General features: G+C 37.4%; 1 protein-coding gene across 1 annotated transcript in view; it reads left to right on the top strand.

Annotated features, from left to right (window-relative positions):
- ARIH1 (ariadne RBR E3 ubiquitin protein ligase 1) overlaps positions 1-23,343 on the top strand; it is a 120,954-nt gene that overhangs the window by 83,521 nt on the left and 14,090 nt on the right. Inside the window, exons 6-9 of the mRNA XM_079698933.1 lie at positions 18,324-18,390; positions 19,942-20,048; positions 22,461-22,503; positions 23,026-23,097. Of these exons, the coding sequence (XP_079555059.1) occupies positions 18,324-18,390; positions 19,942-20,048; positions 22,461-22,503; positions 23,026-23,097 (289 nt within the window). The remainder of the gene's footprint in view (positions 1-18,323; positions 18,391-19,941; positions 20,049-22,460; positions 22,504-23,025; positions 23,098-23,343) is intronic.

Consider the following 23,343-nt stretch of genomic DNA (forward strand, 5'->3'; position numbering starts at 1 on the left):
CACGTATCATCTTAAAGTACCGCCATCCTTGCAGCCTTCTTTATCTTGTCCACTGATACTTTAATTCTTTGTATTCTTCCATCAGTACATTTCATCAGCATAGGTCACTGTATCTTTTCATTCATTCCACAAACATTTACTGGGAACCTACTCATTAGCACATATACACAGGAGAACAACAAAAAAAATTATGATACATTTCCTTTCTCCAAGAGGTTCATAATAATAAATAAATAAAATGCATAGTTTAAGTTTTATATATAAATGTATATATAAAGTACATTTACAAAGAAGCAAATTACTCTACCTGAAGAATTTAGGGAAGCTTTACTTAGGGAGTAATATCAAAGAGTAAAATTTTGGGTTGAGGGTAATATTAAAGAAGGGATGCCAATATTTTTTAAATAGTCCATGAACTTCTCTGTTATGTATTCTGTAGTAGCTAGAGCACAGAGTAGCAGATTACTAGAGATGAGGATGAAAAGAGTTTGACAGTTTATGATGAGTTTCATCAAAGAAGGTTATTAGGACTGATAATAAGAAAGAATTTGGTAATATCTAATATGAGTGAGCATATAGCACAATGGGGAGTATACTGTTGGAACCTTTTTGTAATGCAGTTTGGTGATTTCTACAAATGTATATGCTCTTTGGCTTTTTGTTTAATAGTTTCATCACTTTGAATATGTCATTGTATTGTCTTCTTACCTCCATTGTTTCTGATAAGTCAGCTATTAATTATATTTTTGTCCCCTGTTTGCTGCTTTCAAGATTTGCTGTGTCTTTGGCTTAAAACAGTTTTGACTATGATATATCTAGATGTGGTTCTCCTTGTGTTTATCATCTTTGGGGTTTCTTGAGCTCTTTGGATGTGCATGCTGGTGCACATCCACATTTTACCTTAAATAGTTGTATGCTATATCTTCCATATTCTTTCTTTTAAATAAATAATTTCTTTCTTTTAGAATTTAAAAGGTTAATTAAATGAGAGAATGTGCAGTTTTTCATGTTTAATCTTAAGATCTGGACTTCTCTGGTGGCACACTGGTTAAGAATCTGCCTGCCAATGCAGGGGACATGGGTTTGAGCCCTTGTCCTGGAAGATACCACATGCCGCAGAGCAGCTAAGCTCTTGCGCCACAGCTACTGAGCCTGCGCTCTAGAGCCTATGAGCCACAACTACAGAGCCTGCGTGCCACAGCTACTGAAGCCCTCACGCCTAGAGCCTGTGCTCCACAACAAGAGAAGCCACCACAATGAGAAGCCCGCACACCACAATGAAGAGTAGCCCCCGCTCGCTGCAACTAGAGAAAGCCTGCATGCAGCAACGAAGACCCAACATAACCAAAAATAAATAATAAATAAATAAATTTATTAAAAAAAAATCTTAAGATCCATAACTGAAATATGCTTTTTTTTTCTTAGTATGAGAGACACTGAATCCTTCCCAGTGATGGATTATCAGTTTTTAAAAAAATTTCCAACTTGATAGATTTTAAAAATGGTTTCTTGTTTTAATTCGAATTAAACTCATTTGGAACTTGAAACCGAAACGTGATTCTTCCTGAAGACATATTACCCTTTAGCCCTCTCAATTTGAAGCTAGCTTTTTTTCCCCTGTGTATTTTATGGTCAAGAGGTAAAGTCATTGTTCCCCTTGGTCCCAAATGCTGTTTTCAGACCATTTCGCTTCTTCAGTTTAAAATCCATAAATCCTTTGAGTCTTGTTGTCCAGCTGTATCATGGTCCTTTGTGCTTTTCTCTGCTTGACATCTTGGTCTGTCCCATTTAATTATTTGTAGTGCTATCACCTCACGCACAATCTTTTCTTTCTCCCAAGGCTTGCTGTCATCCAGTGTGATTTCAGTGCCCATATGTGTAGTTCATTCTACACCCTAGCTAGCCCTGTAGTCCCCCGACCAGCAGCATCAACATGGAGCTTGTTAAGAGAATGCGTATTCTCAGGCCCAGCTCCAGACTTACTGAATCAGAAACTCTTTGGACAGGGCCCAGCAATATGAATGACAGGCTGTCTTAGTATGCTTCTGATGCATACTTATGTTTGAAAACTCTTGCCATAGCCTTTCATTTCTGTGATCTACTCATTTCCAGGAAAATCCCCTTCACCTTAGCCATGTACTTCTAAGGCCACCACTCTAGGCCTACTCTAGTTGTACTCTTACTTTACAAAATCATGTTTATCTGCCTCTTCCTAAAAGAGTGCTCCTCGGGGTTCTGTCTATCCCACTATTCTCACTTTATGCACTTTATACACTTTCCCTAGGCATACATTGGAAGTTCCCAATTTAAAAAAAAAATTTAATTTTATTAATTTTTTTTGGCTGCATTGGGTCTTCGTTGCTCTGTGCGGGCTTTCTGTAGTTGCGGTAAGCAGGGGCTACTTTTTGTGGCGCATGGGCTTCTCATTGCAGTGGCTTCTCTTGCGTGCAGAGCACAGGCTCTGGGCGTGGGCTTCAGTAGTTGTGGCATGCAGACTCAGTAGTTGTGGCTCGCGGGCTGTAGAGCACAGGCTCAGTATTTGTGGCACATGGGCTCAGTTGCTCCATCGCATGTGGGATCTTCCCGGACCAGGGTTCGAACCTGTGTCCCCTGCATTGGCAGGCAAATTCTTAACCACTGTGCCACCAGGGAAGCCCCGGAAATTCCCAAATTTATATCTCCAGATTAACACTCTCATTTGAGCTTGGGACCCATATACCCTAGTGCCTGTCAGGCATCTTCATTTGTACATTCCTCTGGCTTTATCTTGTCCAGCCCTCCTACTACCTTTACCACCACCAGACTCATTCTTCTTGCTTCTCAGTATCAAATAATGGCATCACTTGGTGTTAAAGATTTGCCTGAATGAGAAACCTTGGTGATATCCCTGATTCACTTTTCTCCTGCATTTTTCAGTCATCCTTGCACGAAATTCTATAAATTCCACATCCTAATTACCCTTAAATCCATCCATTTCTCTCTGTTTCTCCTGCCATTAACCTGATTCACGCCATCGTCTTGTCTTAGCTGGGAATCTGCAACTGGCTCCTAAGTGATTCCCTTATACCCAGTGTTACCACCTTCCAGTTCTTCTTCACAAATGGCTTTCATTGTCCTATATTGCTTACCTATGCAACTTCATCTTTTGCCTCACCTTTTCTCACATTATTCTAGCTACGTAGAGCTTGGTTTCTTGAAAGTACTGTGCATTTTATTTGCATTTGGTTTGGTAGGATTTTTTTTTACCATTTTTTTCTACTGGTCTCTTGACTTTGTTTCTTACAAGCAGTACTCGCTTTCTGTTTTACTCTCCAGTTCTCTTAATCTACTCATCATCTTAGTCATTCTTAACACCTCAGTTTAACTCACTTTCATTTTGGTTTGGATAGACATCCTATGTGTTCCTTAGCTCCTCCATATTTCCCTTACCCTGCACTTTTGTAATTGCCTATATCCTTGTCTGTATTCTTTCTTAGGCTGTAAGTTGACCCCAGGTACCCTATTTATGTTGACTGAATTCTTTTCTTACTTCCATTCAGGATGTGTGACTCTAACCTTGGTAAAATACTACCCAGAAATTATTCACTGATCTTTCAGTGCTTCTTAGACTCACTTCTTAAGATTAGTGATTCATTGGATTCACCTTTTTACTCCTTCGCAACGTGTGTAATAGGCACGTGTCCTTGAATAAGTAACTGGAAATATATTATTCTCCCTGCTTTCATAAGCGTATGTTATCATTGCTAACTCCAGTGATTGATTTGTGCTGTGATACCATTAGGGCTATTTGGCTAAGTGGGGCTCCCCTTCTTTGATGCTTTCATGAGATTAATTAAAACTATTTATCTAAATTATTTATCACTTGAGACTGAATAAATGTTTGTCTCTTTCTGTTCATACTAGTAGTTGGTTAGTGGTTTGTGTTTTTTTTTTTCTTTGGCTGCGCCGTGCAGCTTGTGGGATCTTAGTTCCCCGACCGGGGATTGGACCTGTGCCACGGTAGGGACAGCCTATAATCCTAACCACTAGGCCGCCAGGGAACTCACAGTAGGTTAGTTTTTTTATGTAGTTGTTTGGGGCCTAAATTTCTTTTTCTATGTATAGCTTCTCTAGTAATCTTAGGGATGATGAAGGTAAACTTGTGTCTGTTTAATCTTTTAAAGACCTGCAAGTAATGTATTTAGTCACACCTTGACTAATCATTGTTATCATTAACACATATCTGGAATTGTGATGTTCTGATTCAACATCCTGCAAGGTGTGTCTAAAAAATGGAATGGTTTATTTTCATATATGGGGGTTTTTAGAAACAGATAAGCAGAGATGATGACAAACTCATTGCCACTCAGTTCTAGCAAAATTATTCCAGATGATTTTTTTTAAAAGCTTTAAGTGATACATAAGATTTTTTTTAAAATGAACTAAAAATAGAGTTACCATATGGTTCAGCAATCCCACTCCTGGGCATACGTCCAGACAGAACTGTAATTCAAAAAGATACATGAACCCCTGTGTTCATAGCAGCACTATTTACAGTAGCCAAGACATGGAAACAACCTCAATGTCCATCAACAGATGAATGGATAAAGAAGATGTGGTACATATATACAGTGGAGTACTACTCAGCCATAAAAAGGAATGAAATAATACCATTTCAAGCAACATGGATGGACCTAGAGATTATCATACTAAGTGAAGTAAGTCAGAAAGAGAAAGACAAATACCATATGATATCACTTATATGTAGAATCTAAAATATGACACAAATAAATTTACCAAAGAGAAACAGACTTAGAGAACAGACTTGTGGTTGCCAAGGGGAGGGGGCATCGGGGAGGGATGGATTGGGAGTCTGGGGTTAACAGATGCAAACTATTATGTATAGAATGGATAAACAACAAGGTCCTACTATATAACACAGGGAACTATATTCAATATCCTGTGATAAACTGTAATGGAAAGAATATAAAAAAGAATGTGTATATATATGTATAACTGAATCACTTTGCTCTACAGCAGAAATTAACACAACATTGTAAGTCAAGTATACTTCAATTATAGAAAAAGATTTTTTTAAGATGGATCTTAGGATCTTGGTATAGATATTCCATACCTCTATTGGCTAATTCTTCACTTGTCTGAAAAGGGCAGAAATGTTCTTTTAAAAATAGATGGTCTTAAATTAGATAATATAACTTAAAAGCTCTTCTTTGATAGTTATTTCCTGTTCCATCAACTTGAAGCAGTAAATCTTAACTACTTACTATGTAAGGTGAGGAAATTGCTGCCTCTGCTGTCATTCACCTTTAATCTCTTCTACCCCCTAATTTCTGTTAGATACATAATTACTTTATATTGTCAACTTTATAGTTAAATCTATTCTGGAACAGTTTCTCTTATGTTTTGTCAGTAGGTTTAGTCACAAAATGGTAAGCCAGTGCTTTTATAATATTATAATTGTAAATATTACATAAAACCAAGTAATTGAATGGATCCAGAGCAAAGTAAATGTAGTCCTGTAAGTCTGTGCTGCTCCAAGAAGAATGAATATTCCAAACATCCAAGTCAGATGATTATTTTTTTACGTTCTGTCACATAGGCTTGTGAAGCTGTGTAGACCCTCAGATGGTTTGTACCATCTGAGGCAAGAGACAAACTGAACTTTGATATGTGTATTAATCACAGTATAGTAGAGCATCTCATCTTTTACAGTGGAAATACATCATTTTTATTTAATTGTAATCACTTCAATTTGCTGTGCATTGGTTTTTGTTTTTACTTTTTGAATTAAGTTCTAAAATAAATTCAATAAAGTGTGTAAAGTACATTTACTTTAGAAGTATGTTTTACTAACCACCCAGATCAAGGTACAGAATTTTTCCAGTACCCAGAATATTCATCCTTGTGACCCTTCCCAGGTGGTATCCATCTCACCCCCACTACCTATTCTGACTTCTGTCACCACTAGTTAATTTTACCTATTTTTGAACCTCATTTAAATGGAATTATGTAGCATGTTCTTTTTCTGAGTGTGTATCGGCTTCAGTTAATGTAATGTGTTGCTTTGAGGTATGTGCATGTTGTTAAGTATATGGGTATGTTTTTAGGTTTGTTTTGTTTTTGCTATGTAGTATTTCATTCTCCTGATAATAGATACTTGGAGTTTTTTTGGTTTGTTGGTTTGGTTTTGACTACTGTGAAAAAACTACAAGGAATATTCCAGAAGTGTCTGGGTAGATATGTACTGATTTCTTTTGGGTATATACTGAAGAGTGAGATTTTTAGCCTTACAATAGATACTGCCAGAGTATCTATCTACTTTTCCAAAGTAGTTGTACCTCCACTTCTCCTAGTTATGTGTGACTGCTCTAGTCCTTGTTCACACTTGTATCACTAGTCTTTTCTAATTTTAGCCATTTTGGTGGGTATGTAGGGATATCTCATGGTGGTTTTAATTTGCATTTCCTTGGTGGGTAATGATGTCAGACACCTTTCCTTGGATATCCCTTTTTACGAAGTGCCCATTCAAGTCACTTTCTCATTATTAACATTTTGTTATTTTGTCTATTTGTTAATTACTTTCTAAGAATTCTTAAAATATTCTGATATGAGTCTTTTGTTAGATATATGTATTACAACTATTTTCCCCAATGTGTGGCTTACCTTTTTTCTCTCTGAATGATTTTTGGTGAACAAAAGTTTTTATTTTAATGGCATCTAATTCCTCATTTTCCCTCATTTATGATTATTACTACTTACGAAATCTTTGCTTACCCCAAGGTTGTATTTATTTTTAAGGCAGTCTACAGAGAGTTTATGGAGAATGCTTTGAAAACATGTGACTTTAAAGTTGTATGTCTCATAGCGGAGTAAATTAATGCTCCCCCCCCATCATTTCTCTACGATGAAACAGAAAAGCACTACTTCAGTATTCTAAGTAGGAAATTTATCACAAATGTATAGAATACTGTCAGTTTTAAAATATATGCTTAAGGGATCAGAGCTCAAGTTCACACTGAAAATAATTTCCTCGTCTCATTGAAATGCAAAATGAAATAATTTGTCAAGCTTTGGTAATTAATAAGGTAAAGTGTATATAGATAGGGATTAAATTACTGATAATTATTAAACTTTAAAAATGTTTTTGAACTATAAATGTAAAGTTACAGATTGAAGGGAAACAGAGAAGGGTGTTGGAGGGCTGCTTGAAGCTGATTGTGTCAGGCCTAATAGGCCATTAAGGTTTTTGGCTTTTATTCTAAGATAGAGCCATGAGAGGATTTTGAGCAGAGGAATGACTTGGTCATAGAGGATTGCTCTGACTGCTCGTATTAAAAAGAGACTAGGGCTTCCCTGGTGGCAGTGGTTGAGAGTCCGCCTGCCGATGCAGGGGACACGGGTTTGTGCCCTGGTCCGGGAAGATTCCACATGCCGCGGAGCGGCTGGGCCCGTGAGCCATGGCCACTGAGCCTGCGCGTGCGGAGCCTGTGCTCCGCAACGGGAGAGGCCACAACAGTGAGAGGCCCGCGTACCGCAAAAAAAAAAAAAAAAAGACTAAGTGGGAGCAAGGAGATGGCGAGACTATTAAAACAGACCAGAAGAGAAATGATGTTGGTTTGATACAGGACTGTAGCCGAGGAGGTAGTGAGAAATGGTTGGATTTTGGATGTGTTTTCAAGGTAGAGTTAGAGTCAGACTCTGATAAAAGAAGGAGATGAGCCAGAAATGATTGTAAGATCATTTTGACCTTTGATTGTGATTACATGAATTCAGATGATAGTATATGTTACATTTCTTTTTAATGACCAGAAATTTGAGCAGAGATTTTTTATAAAGTTGTTAATCATCACATTGTCATAATCCTACAACCCGAAAAGCCCACTAGTAGGGGAAGATGGAACGTAATAACAGCTTTTAAAAAGATTTATGAATTATTTTAATACATTGGAAAATGCCTATAATGTTAGTTTTAAAAAACTAAGATATAAAATAATATGTAGTAAATTTTCTATTTAAAATTATATATCATACATTTACAGAAAAAAAGAGGAAAGAGTCTAGATTCATAAAAATCTTGAGTGATTATTCCTCCTGAGCAATAGGGTTAAAGGTGATTTTTATTTCATTCTTTATACTTACCTATAATTGGTTTGTCAGGGGGAGAAAAAACCCTTTTTAAAGAAAAATATTTCATCATTAGTCCTAAATTGAAGCATAATATTGTTGACTTACTCAGGGTGCTATATAAGTATAAGGCATATAAATATTATATGTTTAGTGTAAGTATACTAAAGTACTTGGCATACTAAAAAAAAAAATCCTGTGTTTAAAGTTACCTGGTTTCAAAGCACAGCTCTCCAGTTATCTCATTTGTAAAAGCGTAGAATTATCCCAAAACTCAAGGGCGTTTAAATGCTTTTGAACGTGTGCTCAGAATGTATATATAGATGGCATTCAGTAAAAGTCATTTTTTTTTTACCTTGATAAAGAGCTGCCTTCTATGGTGAGAATTGGCATAATAGCTATTTTCATCATAAGTGATGGCAGTAGGACCTTGTGAAGATAATTAGCTTATTAATGGCCAGGTTGACACTTGCCTTCTTGAGAATGCTTATTCTCAAAAATGGGAGATCACTTTCTTTTTCTTCCCTATCACGAACTTAAGGCTTAGTCATCTTGGCCTAATAGCTGTGGCTGACCTTTATTCTCGCCAGTTATGCTTAGGCTAGAATCATCTATAAGAAATCATTAGGGTTTGTCACATCAGAGCAGCATTATTGGTAATAGAAGGAGTAAGATGTATTTGGAAATCAGGGATTCTGACTTTGAGTCTGTTTCTTAATTATTTTTTAATTGATGTGAATTTCATATAACAATATTCACCATTTTGACTAGTTTAAAGTATACAATTCAGTGTAGCAAAAGAAATCCCATATCCACTAAGCAGTCAGTCCTCACTCCCTCCTCCCCTTAGACCCTGACAACCACTCATCAGTTTTCTATCTGTATGGATTTGCTTATTCTGGACATTTCATTAAAATGGAGTCATACAGTATGTGATCTTTTGTGTCTGACTTCTGTCACTTAACATAATGTTTTCAAGGTTCATCCATGTGGTAGCATGTATAAGGATGCCATTCCTTTTTATGGCTAAATAATATTCCATTATATGGATATTTCATATTTCTCCATTCATCAATTCTTGGACATTTGAGTTATTTATACTTTTTGTGGAAACGTTTGTGTTATTATTTGAACATTTGTGTGCAAGACTTTTATTGAACACATGTTTTTGATTCCTTGGAGTGAAATTGCTGGGTCATATGGTAATTCTGTGTTTAACTTTTTGAGGAACTGCCAAGTGCACTAATCATTTTTATACCTCATTTTCAACATCTGCAAGATGTGGAGGTTTAGTCATTTAAAAAATCCTTATTAAACACTTACCACAGACCAGGCAGTGTACTGGACATAAGAGATCTTTTCATGGAGCTTATTGTTTGGTTGGGGATAGGGAAACAGGAAGGCAGATATTAAACAAATGATTATACAGATAGCTGTCTAATGAAAATTATGACACATTCTATAAAGGAGAGGTGTATAATGTGCCATAGGAACTAAGGTAAAGGTGGTCTGTGTCTAGACTGGTATGGTGAATTGTCAGAAAAGGCCTCCATGAGTAACAATACATCTTAGCTGAGTGAAATAAAATAATAATAATAATAGCAACTTCATCTTATATTTATTGAGTGCTTACTATTTGCCAGGCACTATTCTAGTCGGCCAGCTCTGTTTCTTCTCTCCATCTTACAGATTAGTAAACTGAAAAATGGAAAAGTCAAAGAACTTACCCTCAGTTCATAGCTAGTACGTTGTGAAGCCAGTATTCTAATCTAGGTTGTCCCGCCTCAGCCCCACTATGATAATCTTTTGTTTCCTTTCCAAGGGAGGTGGCCCCAAGCAAAAGCCTCTGAGGAAGGGTGGTGCATACTCTTTTGAAAGAATACAGATATGAGGGGAGTACACTGAAAGTAGCTCAGGACAGGTGGGGTCTTTTTTTTCTTTCTTTTTGGCCACTCTGTGCCACATGCAGGATCTTAGTTTCCCAACAAGGGGTAGAACCTGTGGTCCCTGCAGTGGAAGCTCAGAATCTTAACCACTGGACCACCAGGAAAGTCCCAGGGTGGGGTCTTATGGAAAAAGAGAAGTGAATGGGATAAGAAACTCAAGAAATAGATGAAGCCAAATTGTACAAAACTTTGCTGTACATTTAAGAGATTTTAATGAGATTGGACTATGCATTTTTTAACATCTTTATTGGAGTATAATTACTTTACAATGGTGTGTTGGCTTCTGCCTTATAACAAAGTGAATCAGCTATACATGTGCATATATCCCCATATCTCCTCCCTCTTGCATCTCCCTCCCACACTCCCTATCCCACCCGTCTAGGTGGTCACAAAGCACCAAGCTGATCTCTTTGTACTATGTGGCTGCTTCCCACTAGCTATCTGTTTTACGTTTGGTAGTGTATATATATCCATGCCATTCTCTCACTTTGTCCCAGCTTACCCTTCCCCCTCCCCGTGTCCTCAAGTCCATTCTCTACATCTGCATCTTTAGTCCTGTCCTGCCCCTAGGTTTTTCAGAACCTTTTCTTTTTTAGATTCCATATATATGTGTTAACATACAGTATTTGTTTTTCTCTTTCTGACTTATTTCACTCTGTATGACAAACTCTAGGTCCATCACCTCACTACAAATAACTGAATTTTGTTTCTTTTTATGGCTGAGTAATATTCCATTGTATATATGTGCCACATCTTCTTTATCCATTCATCTGTCGATGGACATATAGGTTGCTTCCATGTCCTGGCTATTGTAAATAGAGCTGCAGTGAACTTTGTGGTACATGACTCTTTGAATTATGGTTTTCTCAGGGTATATGCCCAGTAATGGGATTGCTGGGTCGTTTGGTAGTTCTAGTTTTAGTTTTTTAAGGAACCTCCGTACTGTTCTCCATAGTGGCTGCATCAATTTACATTCCCACCAGCAGTGCAAGAGGGTTCCCTTTTCTCCACACCCTCTCCAGCATTTATTGTTTGTATATTTTTTTGATAATGGCCATTCTGACTGGTGTGAGATGATACCTCATTGTAGTTTTGAATTGCATTTCTCTAATGATTAGTGATGTTGAGCATCCTTTCATGTGTCTGTTGGCAATCTGTATATCTTCTTTGGAGAAATGTCTATTTAGGTCTTCCACCCATTTTTGGATTGGGTTGTTTGTTTTTTTGATATTGATGTGCATGAGCTGCTTGTATATTTTGGAGATTAATCCTTTGTTAGTTGCTTTGTTTGCAAATATTTTCTCCCATTCTGAGGGATGTCTTTTCACCTTGTTTATGGTTTCCTTTGCTGTGCAAAAGCTTTTAAGTTTCCTTAGGTCCCATTTGTTTATTTTTGTTTTTACTTCCATTTCTCTAGGAGGTGGGTCAGAAAGGATGTTGCTGTGATTTATGTCATAGAGTGTTCTGCCTATGTTTTCCTCTAAGAGTTTTATAGTGTATGGCCTTACACTTAGGTCTAGGTCTTTAATCCATTTTGAGTTTATTTTTGTGTATAGTGTTAAGGAGTGTTCTAATTTCATTCTTTTACATGTAGCTGTCCAGTTTTCCCAGCACCACTTACTGAAGAGGCTGTCTTTTCTCCATTGTGTATTCTTGCCTCCTGTATCAAAAATAAGGTGACCATATGTGCATGGGTTTATCTCTGGGCTTACTGTTCTGTTCCATTGATCTATGTTTCTGTTTTTTGCCAGTACCATACTATCTTGATTACTGTAGCTTTGTAGTATAGTTTGAAGTCTGGGAGCCTGATTCCTCCAGCTCCGCTTTCTTTTCTCAAGATTGCTTTGGCTATTCAGGGTCTTTTGTGTTTCCATACAAATTGTGAAATTTTTTGTGCTAGTTCTGTGAAAAACGCCAGTGGTAGTTTGATAGGGATTGCATTGAATCTGTAGATTGCTTTGGGTAGTATAGTCATTTTCACAATGTTGATTGTTCTAACCCAAGAGCATGGTCTTGGGTTAGAGCTCCATCTGTTTGTATCATCTTTAATTTCTTTCATCAGTGTTTTACAGTTTTCTGCATACAGGTCTTTGGTCTCCTTAGGTAGGTTTATTCCTAGGTATTTTATTCTTTTTGTTGCAAAGGTAAATGGGAGGGTTTCCTTAATTTCTCATTCAGATTTTTCATCATTAGGAAAAATGATGTATAGGAATGCAAGAGATTTCTGTGCATTAATTTTGTATCCTGCTACTTTGCCAAATTCATTGATTAGCTCTAATAGTTTTCCGGTAGCATCTTTAGGATTCTCTATGTATAGTATCATGTCATCTGCAAACAGTGACAGCTTTACTTCTTTTTTTCTGATTTGGATTCCTTTTATTTCTTTTTCGTCTCTGATTGCTGTGGCTAAAACTTCCAAAACTGTGTTGAATAATAGTGGCGAGAGTGGGCAACCTTGTCTTGTTCCTGATCTTAGAGGAAATGCTTTCAGTTTTTCACCATTGAGGATGATGTTGGCTGTGGGTTTGTCATATATGGCCTTTATTATGTTGAGGTAAGTTCCCTCTATGCCTACTTTCTGGAGAGTTTTTATCATAAATGGGTGTTGCATTTTGTCGAAAGCTTTTTCTGCATCTATTGAGATGATCATATGGTTTTTCTCCTTCAGTTTGTTACTATGGTTTATCGCGTTGACTGATAATGCGTATACTGAAGAATCCTTGCATTCCTGAGATAAACCCCACTTGGTCATGGTGTATGATCCTTTTAATGTGCTGTTGGATTTCTGTTTGCTAGTATTTTGTTGAGAATTTTTGCATCTGTGTTCATCAGTGATATTGGTCTGTAGTTTTCTTTCTTTGTGACATCTTTGGTTTTGGTATCGGGGTGATGGTGGCCTCATAGAATGAGTTTGGGAGTGTTCCTCCCTCTGCTATATTTTGGAAGAGTTTGAGAAGGATAGGTGTTAGCTCTTTTCTAAATGTTTGATATAATTCGCCTGTGAAGCCATCTGGTCCTGGGCTTTTGTTTGTTGGAAGATTTTTTAATCACAGTCTCAATTTCAGTGCTTGTGATTGGTCTGTTTATATTTTCTCTTCCTTCCTGCTTCAGTCTTGGAAGGTTGTGGTTTTCTAAGAATTTGTCCATTTCTTCCAGGTTGTTGGAATATAGTTGCTTGTAGTAATCTCTCATGATCCTTCATATTTCTGCAGTGTCAGTTGTTACCTCTCCTTTTTCATTTCTAATTCTATTGATTTGAGTGTTCTCCCTTTTTTTTCTTGATGAGTCTGGCTAATGGTTTATCAGTTTTATCTTCCCAAAGAATCAGCTTTATTTTTATTGATCTTTGCTGTTGTTTCCTTAATTGCTTCTTCATTTATTTCTGATCTGACTTTTATGATTTCTTTCCTTCTGCTAACTTTGGAGTGTTTTTGTTCTTCTTTCTCTAATTGCTTTAGGTGTAAGGGTAGGTTGTTTATTTGAGATTTTTCTTGTTTCTTGAGGTAGGATTGTATTGCTATAAACTTCCCTCTTAGAACTGCTTTTGCTGCATCCCATAGGTTTTGAGTCATTGTGTTTTCATTGTCATTTGTTCGTAGGTATTTTTTTATTTCCTCTTTGATTTCTTCAGTGATCTCTTGGTTATTTAGTGGTGTATTGTTTAGCTGCCATGTGTTTGTATTTTTTTTACAGATCTTTTCCTGTAATTGATATCTAGTCTCATAGCATTGTGGTCAGAAAAGATACTTGATACAATTTCAATTTTCTTAAATTTACCAAGGCTTGATTTGTGACCCAAGATATGATCTACCCTGGAGAATGTTCCATGAGCACTTGAGAAGAAAGTGTATTCTGTTGTTTTTGGGTGGAATGTCCTATAAATGTCAATTAAGTCCATCTTGTATAATGTATCATTTAAAGCTTGTGTCTCCTTATTTATTTTCATTTTAGATGATCTGTCATTGGTGAAAGTGGGATGTTAAAATCCCCTACTATGATTGTGTTACTGTCGATTTCCCCTTTTATGGCTGTTAGCATTTGCCTTATGTATTGTGGTGCTCCTATGTTGGGTGCATAAATATTTACAATTGTTACATCTTCTTCTTGGATCAATCCCTTGATCATTATGTAGTGTCCTTCTTTGTCTCTTCTAATAGTCTTTATTTTAAAGTCTATTTTATCTGATGTGAATATTGCTACTCCAGCTTTCTTTTGATTTCCATTTGCATGGAATATCTTTTTCCATCCTCTCCCTTTCAGTCTGTATATATCCCTAGGTCTGAAGTGGGTCTCTTGTAAACAGCATATATATGGGTCTTGTTTTTGTATCCATTCAACCAGTCTATGTCTTTTGGTTGGAGCATTTAATCCATTTACATTCAAGGTAGTTATCAATATGTATGTTCCTATTACCAGTTTCTTAATTGTTTTGGGTTTGTTATTTTAGGTGTTTTCCTTGTCTTGTGTTTCCTGCCTAGAGAAGTTCCTTTAGCATTTGTTGTAAAGCTGCTTTAGTGGTGCTGAATTCTCTTAGCTTTCGCTTGTCTGTAAAGCTTTTAATTTTTCCATCTCATCTGAATGAGATATTTGCTGGGTAGAGTATTCTTGGTTGTAGGTTTTTCCCTTTCATCACTTTAAATATGTCCTGCCACTCTCTTCTGGCTTGCAGAGTTTCTGCTGAAAGATTAGCTGTTAATCCTATGGGGATTCCCTTGTATGTTATTTATTGTTTTACCCTTGCTGCTTTTAATATTTTTTCTTTGTATTTAATTTTTGATAGTTTGATTAATATGTGTCTTGGCATGTTTCCCTTTGGATTTATCCTGTATGGGACTCTGCGCTTCCTGGACTTGACTGACTATTTCTTTTTCCATATTAGGGAAGTTCTGAAGTATAATCTCTTCAAATATTTTCTCAGTCCCTTTCTTTTTCTCTTCTTTTTCTGGGACCCCTATAAATCGAATGTTGGTGCGTTTAATGTTGTCCCAGAGGTCTCTGAGACTGTCCTCAATTCTTTTCATTCTTTCTTCTTTATTCTGCTCTGTGGTAGTTATTTCCACCATTTTATCTTCCAGATCACTTATCCGTTCTTCTGCCTCAGTTATTCTGCTATTGATTCCTTCTAGAGAATTTTTAATTTAATGTATTGTGTTGTTCATCATTGTTTGTTTGCTCTTTAGTTCTCCTAGGTCCTTGTTAAACGTTTCTTGTATTTTCCTCATTCTCTTTCCAAGATTTTGGATCATCTTTATTGTTATTACTCTGAATTCTTTTTCATCTAGACTGCCTATTTCCTCTTCATTTGTTTGGTCTGGTGGGTTTTTACCTTGCTCCTTCATCTGCTGTGTGTTTCTCTGTCTTCTCATTTTGCTTAACTTACTGTGTTTGGGATCTCCGTTTCGCAGGCTGCATGTTCGTAGTTCCCGGGTTTTTTTGGTGTCTTCCCCCAGTGGCTAAGGTTGGTTCAGTGGGTTGTGTAGGCTTCCTGGTATAGAGGACTGGTGCCTGTGTTCTCGTGGATGAGGCTGGATCTTATCTTTCTGGTGGGCATGACTGCGTCCAGTGGCATGTTTTGGGGTGATATGACCTTATTATGATTTTAGGGAGCCCCTGTGCTAATGCGTGGGGTTGTGTTCTTGTCTTGCTAGTTGTTTGGCATAGGGTGTCCAGCACTGTAGCTTTCTGGTCGTTGAGTGGTGCTGGGTCTTAGCGTTGAGATGGAGATCTCTGGGAGAGCTTTCGCCGTTTGATATTATGTGGAGCCGGGAGGCCTCTGGTGGACCAGTGTCCTGAACTAGGCTCTCCCATCTCAGAGGTAGATGCCTGACACCCGCTGGAGCACCAAGATCCTGTTAGGCACACGGCTCAGAGGAAAAGGGAGAAAAAGAGAAAGAAAGAAAAGAAAGAAAAAAATAAAGTTATTAAAATAAAAAATAAATTATTAAAAATAAGAAAATTAAAAAGTAGTTTAAAGAAAGAATAAAAAAAGAAAGAAGACAGCAACCAAACCAAAAAACGAATCCACCAGTGATAACGAGCGCTAAAAAGTATACTTAAAAAAACAACAACAACAACAAAATGGACAGAAAGAACCCTAGGACAAATGTTGTAAAAGCAAAGCCATACAGACAAAATCACACAAAGAAACATACACACTCACAAAAAGAGAAAAAGTAAAAAAAAAAATATATATATATATGTATATATTTTTAAAATAGGAAGAGAGCAACCAAATGAATAAACAAATCTACCAATGATAATAAACTCTAAACACTAAACTAAGATAATCATAAAACCAAAAACAAATTAGATGTAGAAAGCAAAACCCAAGTCTACAGTTGCTCCCAAATTCTACCACCTCAGTTTTGGGATGATTCGTTGTCTATTCAGGTATTTCAGAGATGCAGGGTACATCAAGTTGATTGAGGGGGTTTAATCGTCTGATCCTGAGGCTGCTGGGAGAGATTTCCCTTTCTCTTCTTTGTTTGCAGGGCTCCTGGGGTTCAGCTTTGGGTTTGGCCCTGCCTCTGCATGTAGGTCGCCTGAGGGCATCTGTGCTTTGCTCAGACAGGATGGGGTTAAAGTAGCAGCTGATGAGGAGGCTCTGGCTCACTCAGGCCAGGGGTGGGGGTGGGGATGGGGAGGGAGGGATAGGGATGCGTGGCAGAGGCCATCGTGATGTTGCACCAGCCTGAGGCGCGCTGTGCGGTTCTCCCAGGGAAGTTGTCCCTGGATCACGGGACCCTGGCTGTGGCGGGCTGCGCAGGCTCCCGGGAGGGGAGGTGTGGATAGTGACCTGTGCTTGCACACAGGCTTCTTGGTAGCTGTAGCAGCAGCCTTAGCATTTTATGCCCATCTCTGGTGTCCTCTCTGTGAGCCTAGGCTCGTGCCCGTCTCTGGAGCACATCTAGGCGGTGTTCTGAATCCCCTCTCCTCATGCACCTCGAAACACTGGTCTCTTGCCTCTTAGGCAGTTCCAGACTTTTTCCCGGGCTCCCTCCCGGGTAGGTGTGGCACACTAGCCCCGTTCAGGCTGTATTCACGCAGCCAACCCCATTCCTCTCCCTGAGGTCTGACCTCCAAAGCCCGAGCCTCAGCTCCCAGCCCCCACCCGCCCCAGTGGGTGAGCAGACAAGCCTCTTGGGCTGGTGAGTGCTGGTCGGCACCGATCCTCTGTGTGGGAATCTCTCTGCTTTGCCCTCTGCACCCCTGTTGCTGTGCTCTCCTCTGTGGCTCCGAGGCTTCCCCCCTGCCACCTCCCCATCTTTGCCAGTGAAGGGGCTTCCTAATGTGTGGAAACTTTTCCTCCTTCACAGCTCCCTCCCAGAGGTGCAGGTCATGTCCCTATTCTTTTGTCTCTGTTTTTTCTTTTCCCCTACCCAGATATGTGGGGAGTTTCTTGCCTTTTGGGAAGTCTGAGTTCTTCTGCCAGCATTCAGTAGGTGTTCTGTAGGAGTTGTTCCACATGTAGATGTATTTCTGATGTATTTGTGGGGAGGAAGGTGATGTCTATGTCTTACTCTTTCGCCATCTTGAAAGTCTCTCTCTGGACTGTGCATTTTTGATATCGTTCTTGCTGGCTTTGTGAGTTACTCTTTTTCTGCTTTAACATCATTTTATTCTAATACTCATAGGAGTATTTACCATTAAAATTAATGAAACGTAAGCTTCAGAGTTCTTCACTTTCATGGGTTCCTGTGAGTTCAAGAAATTCTTGTGAATTAAGGTGTTCTAGGTGGATAAAGGAAGTCAGGTTGCAGTCAATAAGCATTTCTGATAAATTACCAAAAGATTTCAGAAGAAGGAGGCTATCAAAATTATATCTAGCAAAACCTGGATCCATTTCTGAACATTCCTACCAACATCCTTTATTTCACACACAGGTTTTTGGGAGGGGATCTTAGAAAAGGTGGCTGAGAATTGCTGTCTTAAGGCAAGATATCAGAGTCAGAAAACTCTGAAAGGGGCCTAAATTTGACAATATTGGAAAATCATTAGACTACAATACAAACTGGGTAAAAACAGAATAGTTAGAATATAAGAAATGGGGAAATGTCTACCAAAATAAAACTATAGAAACTTTGAAATTATTGTTTTGATTCCTGCAGTTCCATTTGTTGACAGTTTATGTGTATTTTAGTATTTTCAATTTAAGGCAGTTTTTATAGCACAGAGCATTGAAATTTTATTTTATAAATGTGGAAAATATTCTTAGCTGAAAACTTCCTAATAAACTTTTATTCTCGCTTGCAGGCGCCTGATCACAGATTCAAAAGTTAAATTAAAGTATCAGCATTTAATAACAAATAGCTTTGTAGAGGTAAGTGATCGTATAAGTTTTCCATCTTTAAATGAAAGGAATTCTGTTTATTAATAGAAATATCAGTTTGTCTTATATAAGAAACACCTTTACAGTAACTTCAGTTTTTGTCTTCATTTATGAAGCATACCAAAATACCTTTATTCTCAAAGGAATGTGACAAACCAATAAGTAGATGTCTTTTCATTGATCTTGAGCTTTGAGAATAAAATTATTTTATAGTCTTCTTTTATCCCTAGCAGAGAATTTTAGCTGATTATTAGTGATGTCATGTTTAAACATGTTGGGCACTCTAACCCTGCTATATCTCTGCTTGTTTTACCTTCCATTATCAGTAGACTTCGTTTAAAAAGAATTATGTAGTGTTTTTTTGTTTGTTTTTATCAAATATGTATTAACAGAAGTTGGCAAACTATGGCCTGCCTGTTTTTGTAAATAAAGATTTATTTGAACAGGCAGTTTTTTTAATTCTGTGACTGCTTTTTGCTGCAGTGGCAGAGTTGAGTTGTTGCTAAAGAGGCCATATGGCCCACGGAGCCAAATCTCTCTACTTTCTAGCTCTATGTGAAAGAAGTTTGCCAGCCCCTGTACAAGAGCACCAGTGTAACTTGGTATTTCAGTTCTAGAATGTAATTTTAATTTTTATTAGAGATTAAACTGAAGGTCAGATCTTCTAGAAAATAGCATTTTTTAGGGATAGTATATTTTTTGAAATGGTCAATAAACTTGAGTTCTGATGGAGTGTTCCTTGAGCCATGTTTTGTCTCATAATAAAAATACTTCAAAAGTCGTATTTCTTTTGATGAACTAAAATGGAATCTTTTTTTTTTTTTTTTTTTTTTTTTTGTGGTACGCGGGCCTCTCACTGTTGTGGCCTCTCCCGTTGCGGAGCACAGGCTCCGGATGCGCAGGCTCAGCAGCCATGGCTCACGGGCCCAGCCGCTCCGCGGCATATGGGATCCTCCCAGACCGGGGCACGAACCCGTATCCCCTGCATCGGCAGGCGGACTCTCAACCACTGCGCCACCAGGGAGGCCCCAAAATGGAATCTTTGCTGTGGTTTAGGCACTGGCTTTTGTTCTTAGAAGAGCTTTCTGTGGTCAAAGAGAGAAATTCCATGTGTATCCCTCAGCTTGTTTCATATTATTCTATAGCATGTAAATGCCTTCCCTAAGTAGAAGCGTATCTTGTTTTCTTGTATCTTTTAAAATTGCCCTGAAATAGAACCATAGACAAATTGATGCTTGTTAATGATCACATAATGGTGATCATTTATTTTAAAGTTCTCAGTGGGATTTTGAAGGTAGAATAAGAGATAGGTTATATTTTATAATACCAGGTCTTCAAGGGATCTATAATCTTAGAAGAACAGTACGTCCAAAAGCATTGCTGTAGGAGACTAAATATGGGTGGCAGGTTTTTATGTGTCGGTGACACCATCCCCACTTTGTGATAGTGAGGAAGTAGTATAAATAATTGCATGATGTACTGGAAAATCTTGCATCATGATTTAATTTGCTGTCATTTTTTATGTTCCAACTTGTATTTCAGTGCAATCGACTGTTAAAGTGGTGTCCTGCCCCAGATTGCCACCATGTTGTTAAAGTCCAATATCCTGATGCTAAACCTGTTCGCTGCAAATGTGGGCGCCAGTTTTGGTAAGCAAGTGATTTCCTAAATTGGAGTAGTGCACATAGCTTTTCTATTTATTTTTGTTAGTAAAATAGTAGGAAAAAGGCAACTATACCCCAATTTTAAAAAAAGAAAAAGAAAAAAAATAGTAGAAAATATTCTTTATCTGAGGTAGGTGGGTGATGTTGACTTTAAATAGTTTGTATTTCTTTTAAATAAAAATTAGATTAAAAAGTCACATCTTAAGATAGTTTTTCCTCTTTCTTTGTTGCTCTAACTTTTGGATTTATTTTCTTATGGGAAAAAAATACGGCTGTATTCACATTCTCTTGTGTGCTCCACTGGAAGGTATATGGCAGCAAATTTAAAGAACTGGGACAAAAACTCAGTTCTTCTCATTTCTTTTTTTTCAAGTTTATCCGTTTTATATTTATTATTACATTATTTATTGTAAATTTTAAAAGTTCTTCTCATTTCTGATTGACTGCTTATTTTGTCAAATTACGTTTGGTTCCCTTATGGCTCTTGATCTGTTTTCAGGTTCTCTCTTAGGAAATAAAATACACAGTTAGGTGTTTTGTTTTGTTTTTAATTTCCTTTATTCTAACAAGTTTAATCTTACTCCTAAAAATATGCAGATAAATTTGGAAAGATAAAACTTAGTTGATAGATGTGCTTCCTTTAACTAAGAGTTCTTCTATGGGGCCCCTGGCCACAGCTTTCTTGGTAACCTGGATTCCTGGGAGTGCTATAGCATACTCTTTAGCCTTTGAATTTTAGGTTCAATTTAGCAGGGAATTTCCAATATCACGTATTAAAGAGTTAAGATGGTCTTCCATTCCCTTTTGGATCTTTTAGGAATGAGAAGCCAGTCAAGCCAGGGGGCTCTGTAACTAACAAATAAACATTTTATTGGTATTCTGTATCATTCTTTTTTTTCTCCAAACATCTATAGAATTAGACATATACATCATTAATACTAAATATTTCCAAAAAGAGTAGGTAAACTCAAAGAGATTAAATTTATGTAAAATACATGCTATTTTGGTAAAGATTAAATATGCATTATTGTTTCAGAGTTTACCCTGTAGACAGAGGGTAGAGTCTGATTCCTTACCTAGTTTCAAATATACTTTTAGTATGAAATATTTCAAATACAGACTTAAGTATAGAGAATAACAACAATGAGTACTTACATAGTTACAACCCAGCTTAATCAGAATCAGTATTTTGTTTGTTTTTGTCAAGAAATAAAACCTGACAGATACATTTGAAGCTTTTTTTTTTTTTTTTTTTTTTTTTTTTGGCGGTACGCGGGCCTCTCACTGTTGTGGCCTCTCCCGTTGCGGAGCCCAGGCTCCGGACGTGCAGGCTCAGCGGCCGTGGCTCACGGGCCCAGCCGCTCCGCGGCATGTGGGATCCTCCCGGACCGGGGCACGAATCCGTGTCCCCTGCATCGGCAGGTGGACTCTCAACCACTGCACCACCAGGGAAGCCCCATTTGAAGCTTCTTGATGTTCCCTTCTCCATTCCATTCCCCATGTTCATCTCCAGAAGTAACCATTATCCTGACTTCATTTAAACTGATGTAGCACTTTATTCTTCTAATTTGCAAGGGATTCTTGGCATTCCCAAATTACTTGATTAGCTAATTAATCAGCCATACCATGGTCACTTTTTCACAAGCATTTGTGTTTATTCTTAATTTATTCTTTTTAAACAAATGTATATACCATGTGCCTAGAAAACAGAAAGGGATTAGCAATTAATATATAGTCTTAGAGAATATGTAGACATAGTCTTTTGCTTTGTACCTTGTTTGGTACAATTTATCTCTACTGGCTGAAGTTCATTTGTTTGGATCATGCAGAGATGTAACTTGTTTGCTTCCCACATATTGCTTACTGTGCATTAGTACTAAAGTATAGAATTACCCTACAAAGTCATTCTTTAACTCTTCATTTGGAGTGTTAAATAAAATATTTAATATATGCCTATGAAGCGTTGGTTGAAATTTAAGTTCAAATTATTGAACATGATTTCATTTTGGTTTCAGTTAGATAATGGTTGCAGCAAGGAATTATACATATTAAAAGCTATCAGAAAAATACAAATCTAACTATACTGATTTTATTGTCTTTACAGTTTGGTAGCTATTTAAATAGTCATCTGTTATGAAATTGTCATCATAGAATGTCTTCATGCTTACAAGTCATTCCTCATTTCACACACAGACACCCAAATATCTGTTGGTCCCAATACTAAATGCTAAATAATTTACTGTAGAATAAAATAGACATGGTTCCTGTCCTTATATTTTGCAGTCACTAGAAACTGGTGAAAGTATTGAGAAACTGTAAAGCATGAAGTTGTTTGTTTGTTTACTTTACTTACAGTAGGCAGGACTTAATTCTTTTAACTCTTGTGTCACTTAACAGCTTTAACTGTGGAGAAAATTGGCATGACCCTGTTAAATGTAAGGTGAGTTTGCCTGGCATTTTCATTTTTAAATAAGGTAGTAGAGTACTTCTAAGACTTGATGACTGAAAGCCACAGCCCACAAGTTTGTTATTTATTCATTAGTAAATGGAAGATAGTATTTTGCCCTTTTTATTTCAGGTGATCTTTGCAAGTATTCAGGGAACATTCCTTAGGAATAAAGTCATCTCCTGATTATTATCAAGATAATGAGGGTTAAGGCACCTCCCTTGGAAGGCTTTGTAATTAGCTAAGGGGAATGACACACCTTGCAGCTGGGCCTCTCCTTGAGCTCTAGGTTCCCCACTTGGCTTCAGCCAGAGAAAGTCCTCCTTTGGTTGATTTTTTTTATGTACCTGGACTGGATATGAGAATCACAGGATTTCTTGATTTAAAAGGTGGTAAACCCAGTGATAATCTTATCCTTTGGTTTTTACATTTAAGCTTGACTGTATTTAAGTGTTGATGTAATTTGCTATCCTTGAGTCTTCTGTTGTACTGAAAAGGGTTCCTGTTTTCAAACAGTGGTTGAAGAAGTGGATTAAAAAGTGTGATGATGACAGTGAAACCTCTAATTGGATTGCAGCCAACACAAAGGTTGGTATTTTCCTTCAGTAAACTCTTGGTATTGAAGCTGATAAGGATAGGTGTATCAGCATTAGCAAAAGTAGTAAGTTTACCTAATAAAGGGCCTTGTTTTACCTTTTTCTTGATTAAGGTTTACTGTTTATTTTCAGAATTATTGCCTATTAATAACTTGCCTTTGTTTTACTGTTTGAGTTTATTTTATTGATTACTATAGTGCAATATGCACGGTACTCTGCTGTAGAAGTTTTCTTCTAT

Source organism: Hyperoodon ampullatus, assembly GCF_949752795.1.
Source record: "Hyperoodon ampullatus genome assembly, chromosome: 3".
In the NCBI taxonomy this organism is placed as follows: domain Eukaryota; kingdom Metazoa; phylum Chordata; class Mammalia; order Artiodactyla; family Ziphiidae; genus Hyperoodon; species Hyperoodon ampullatus.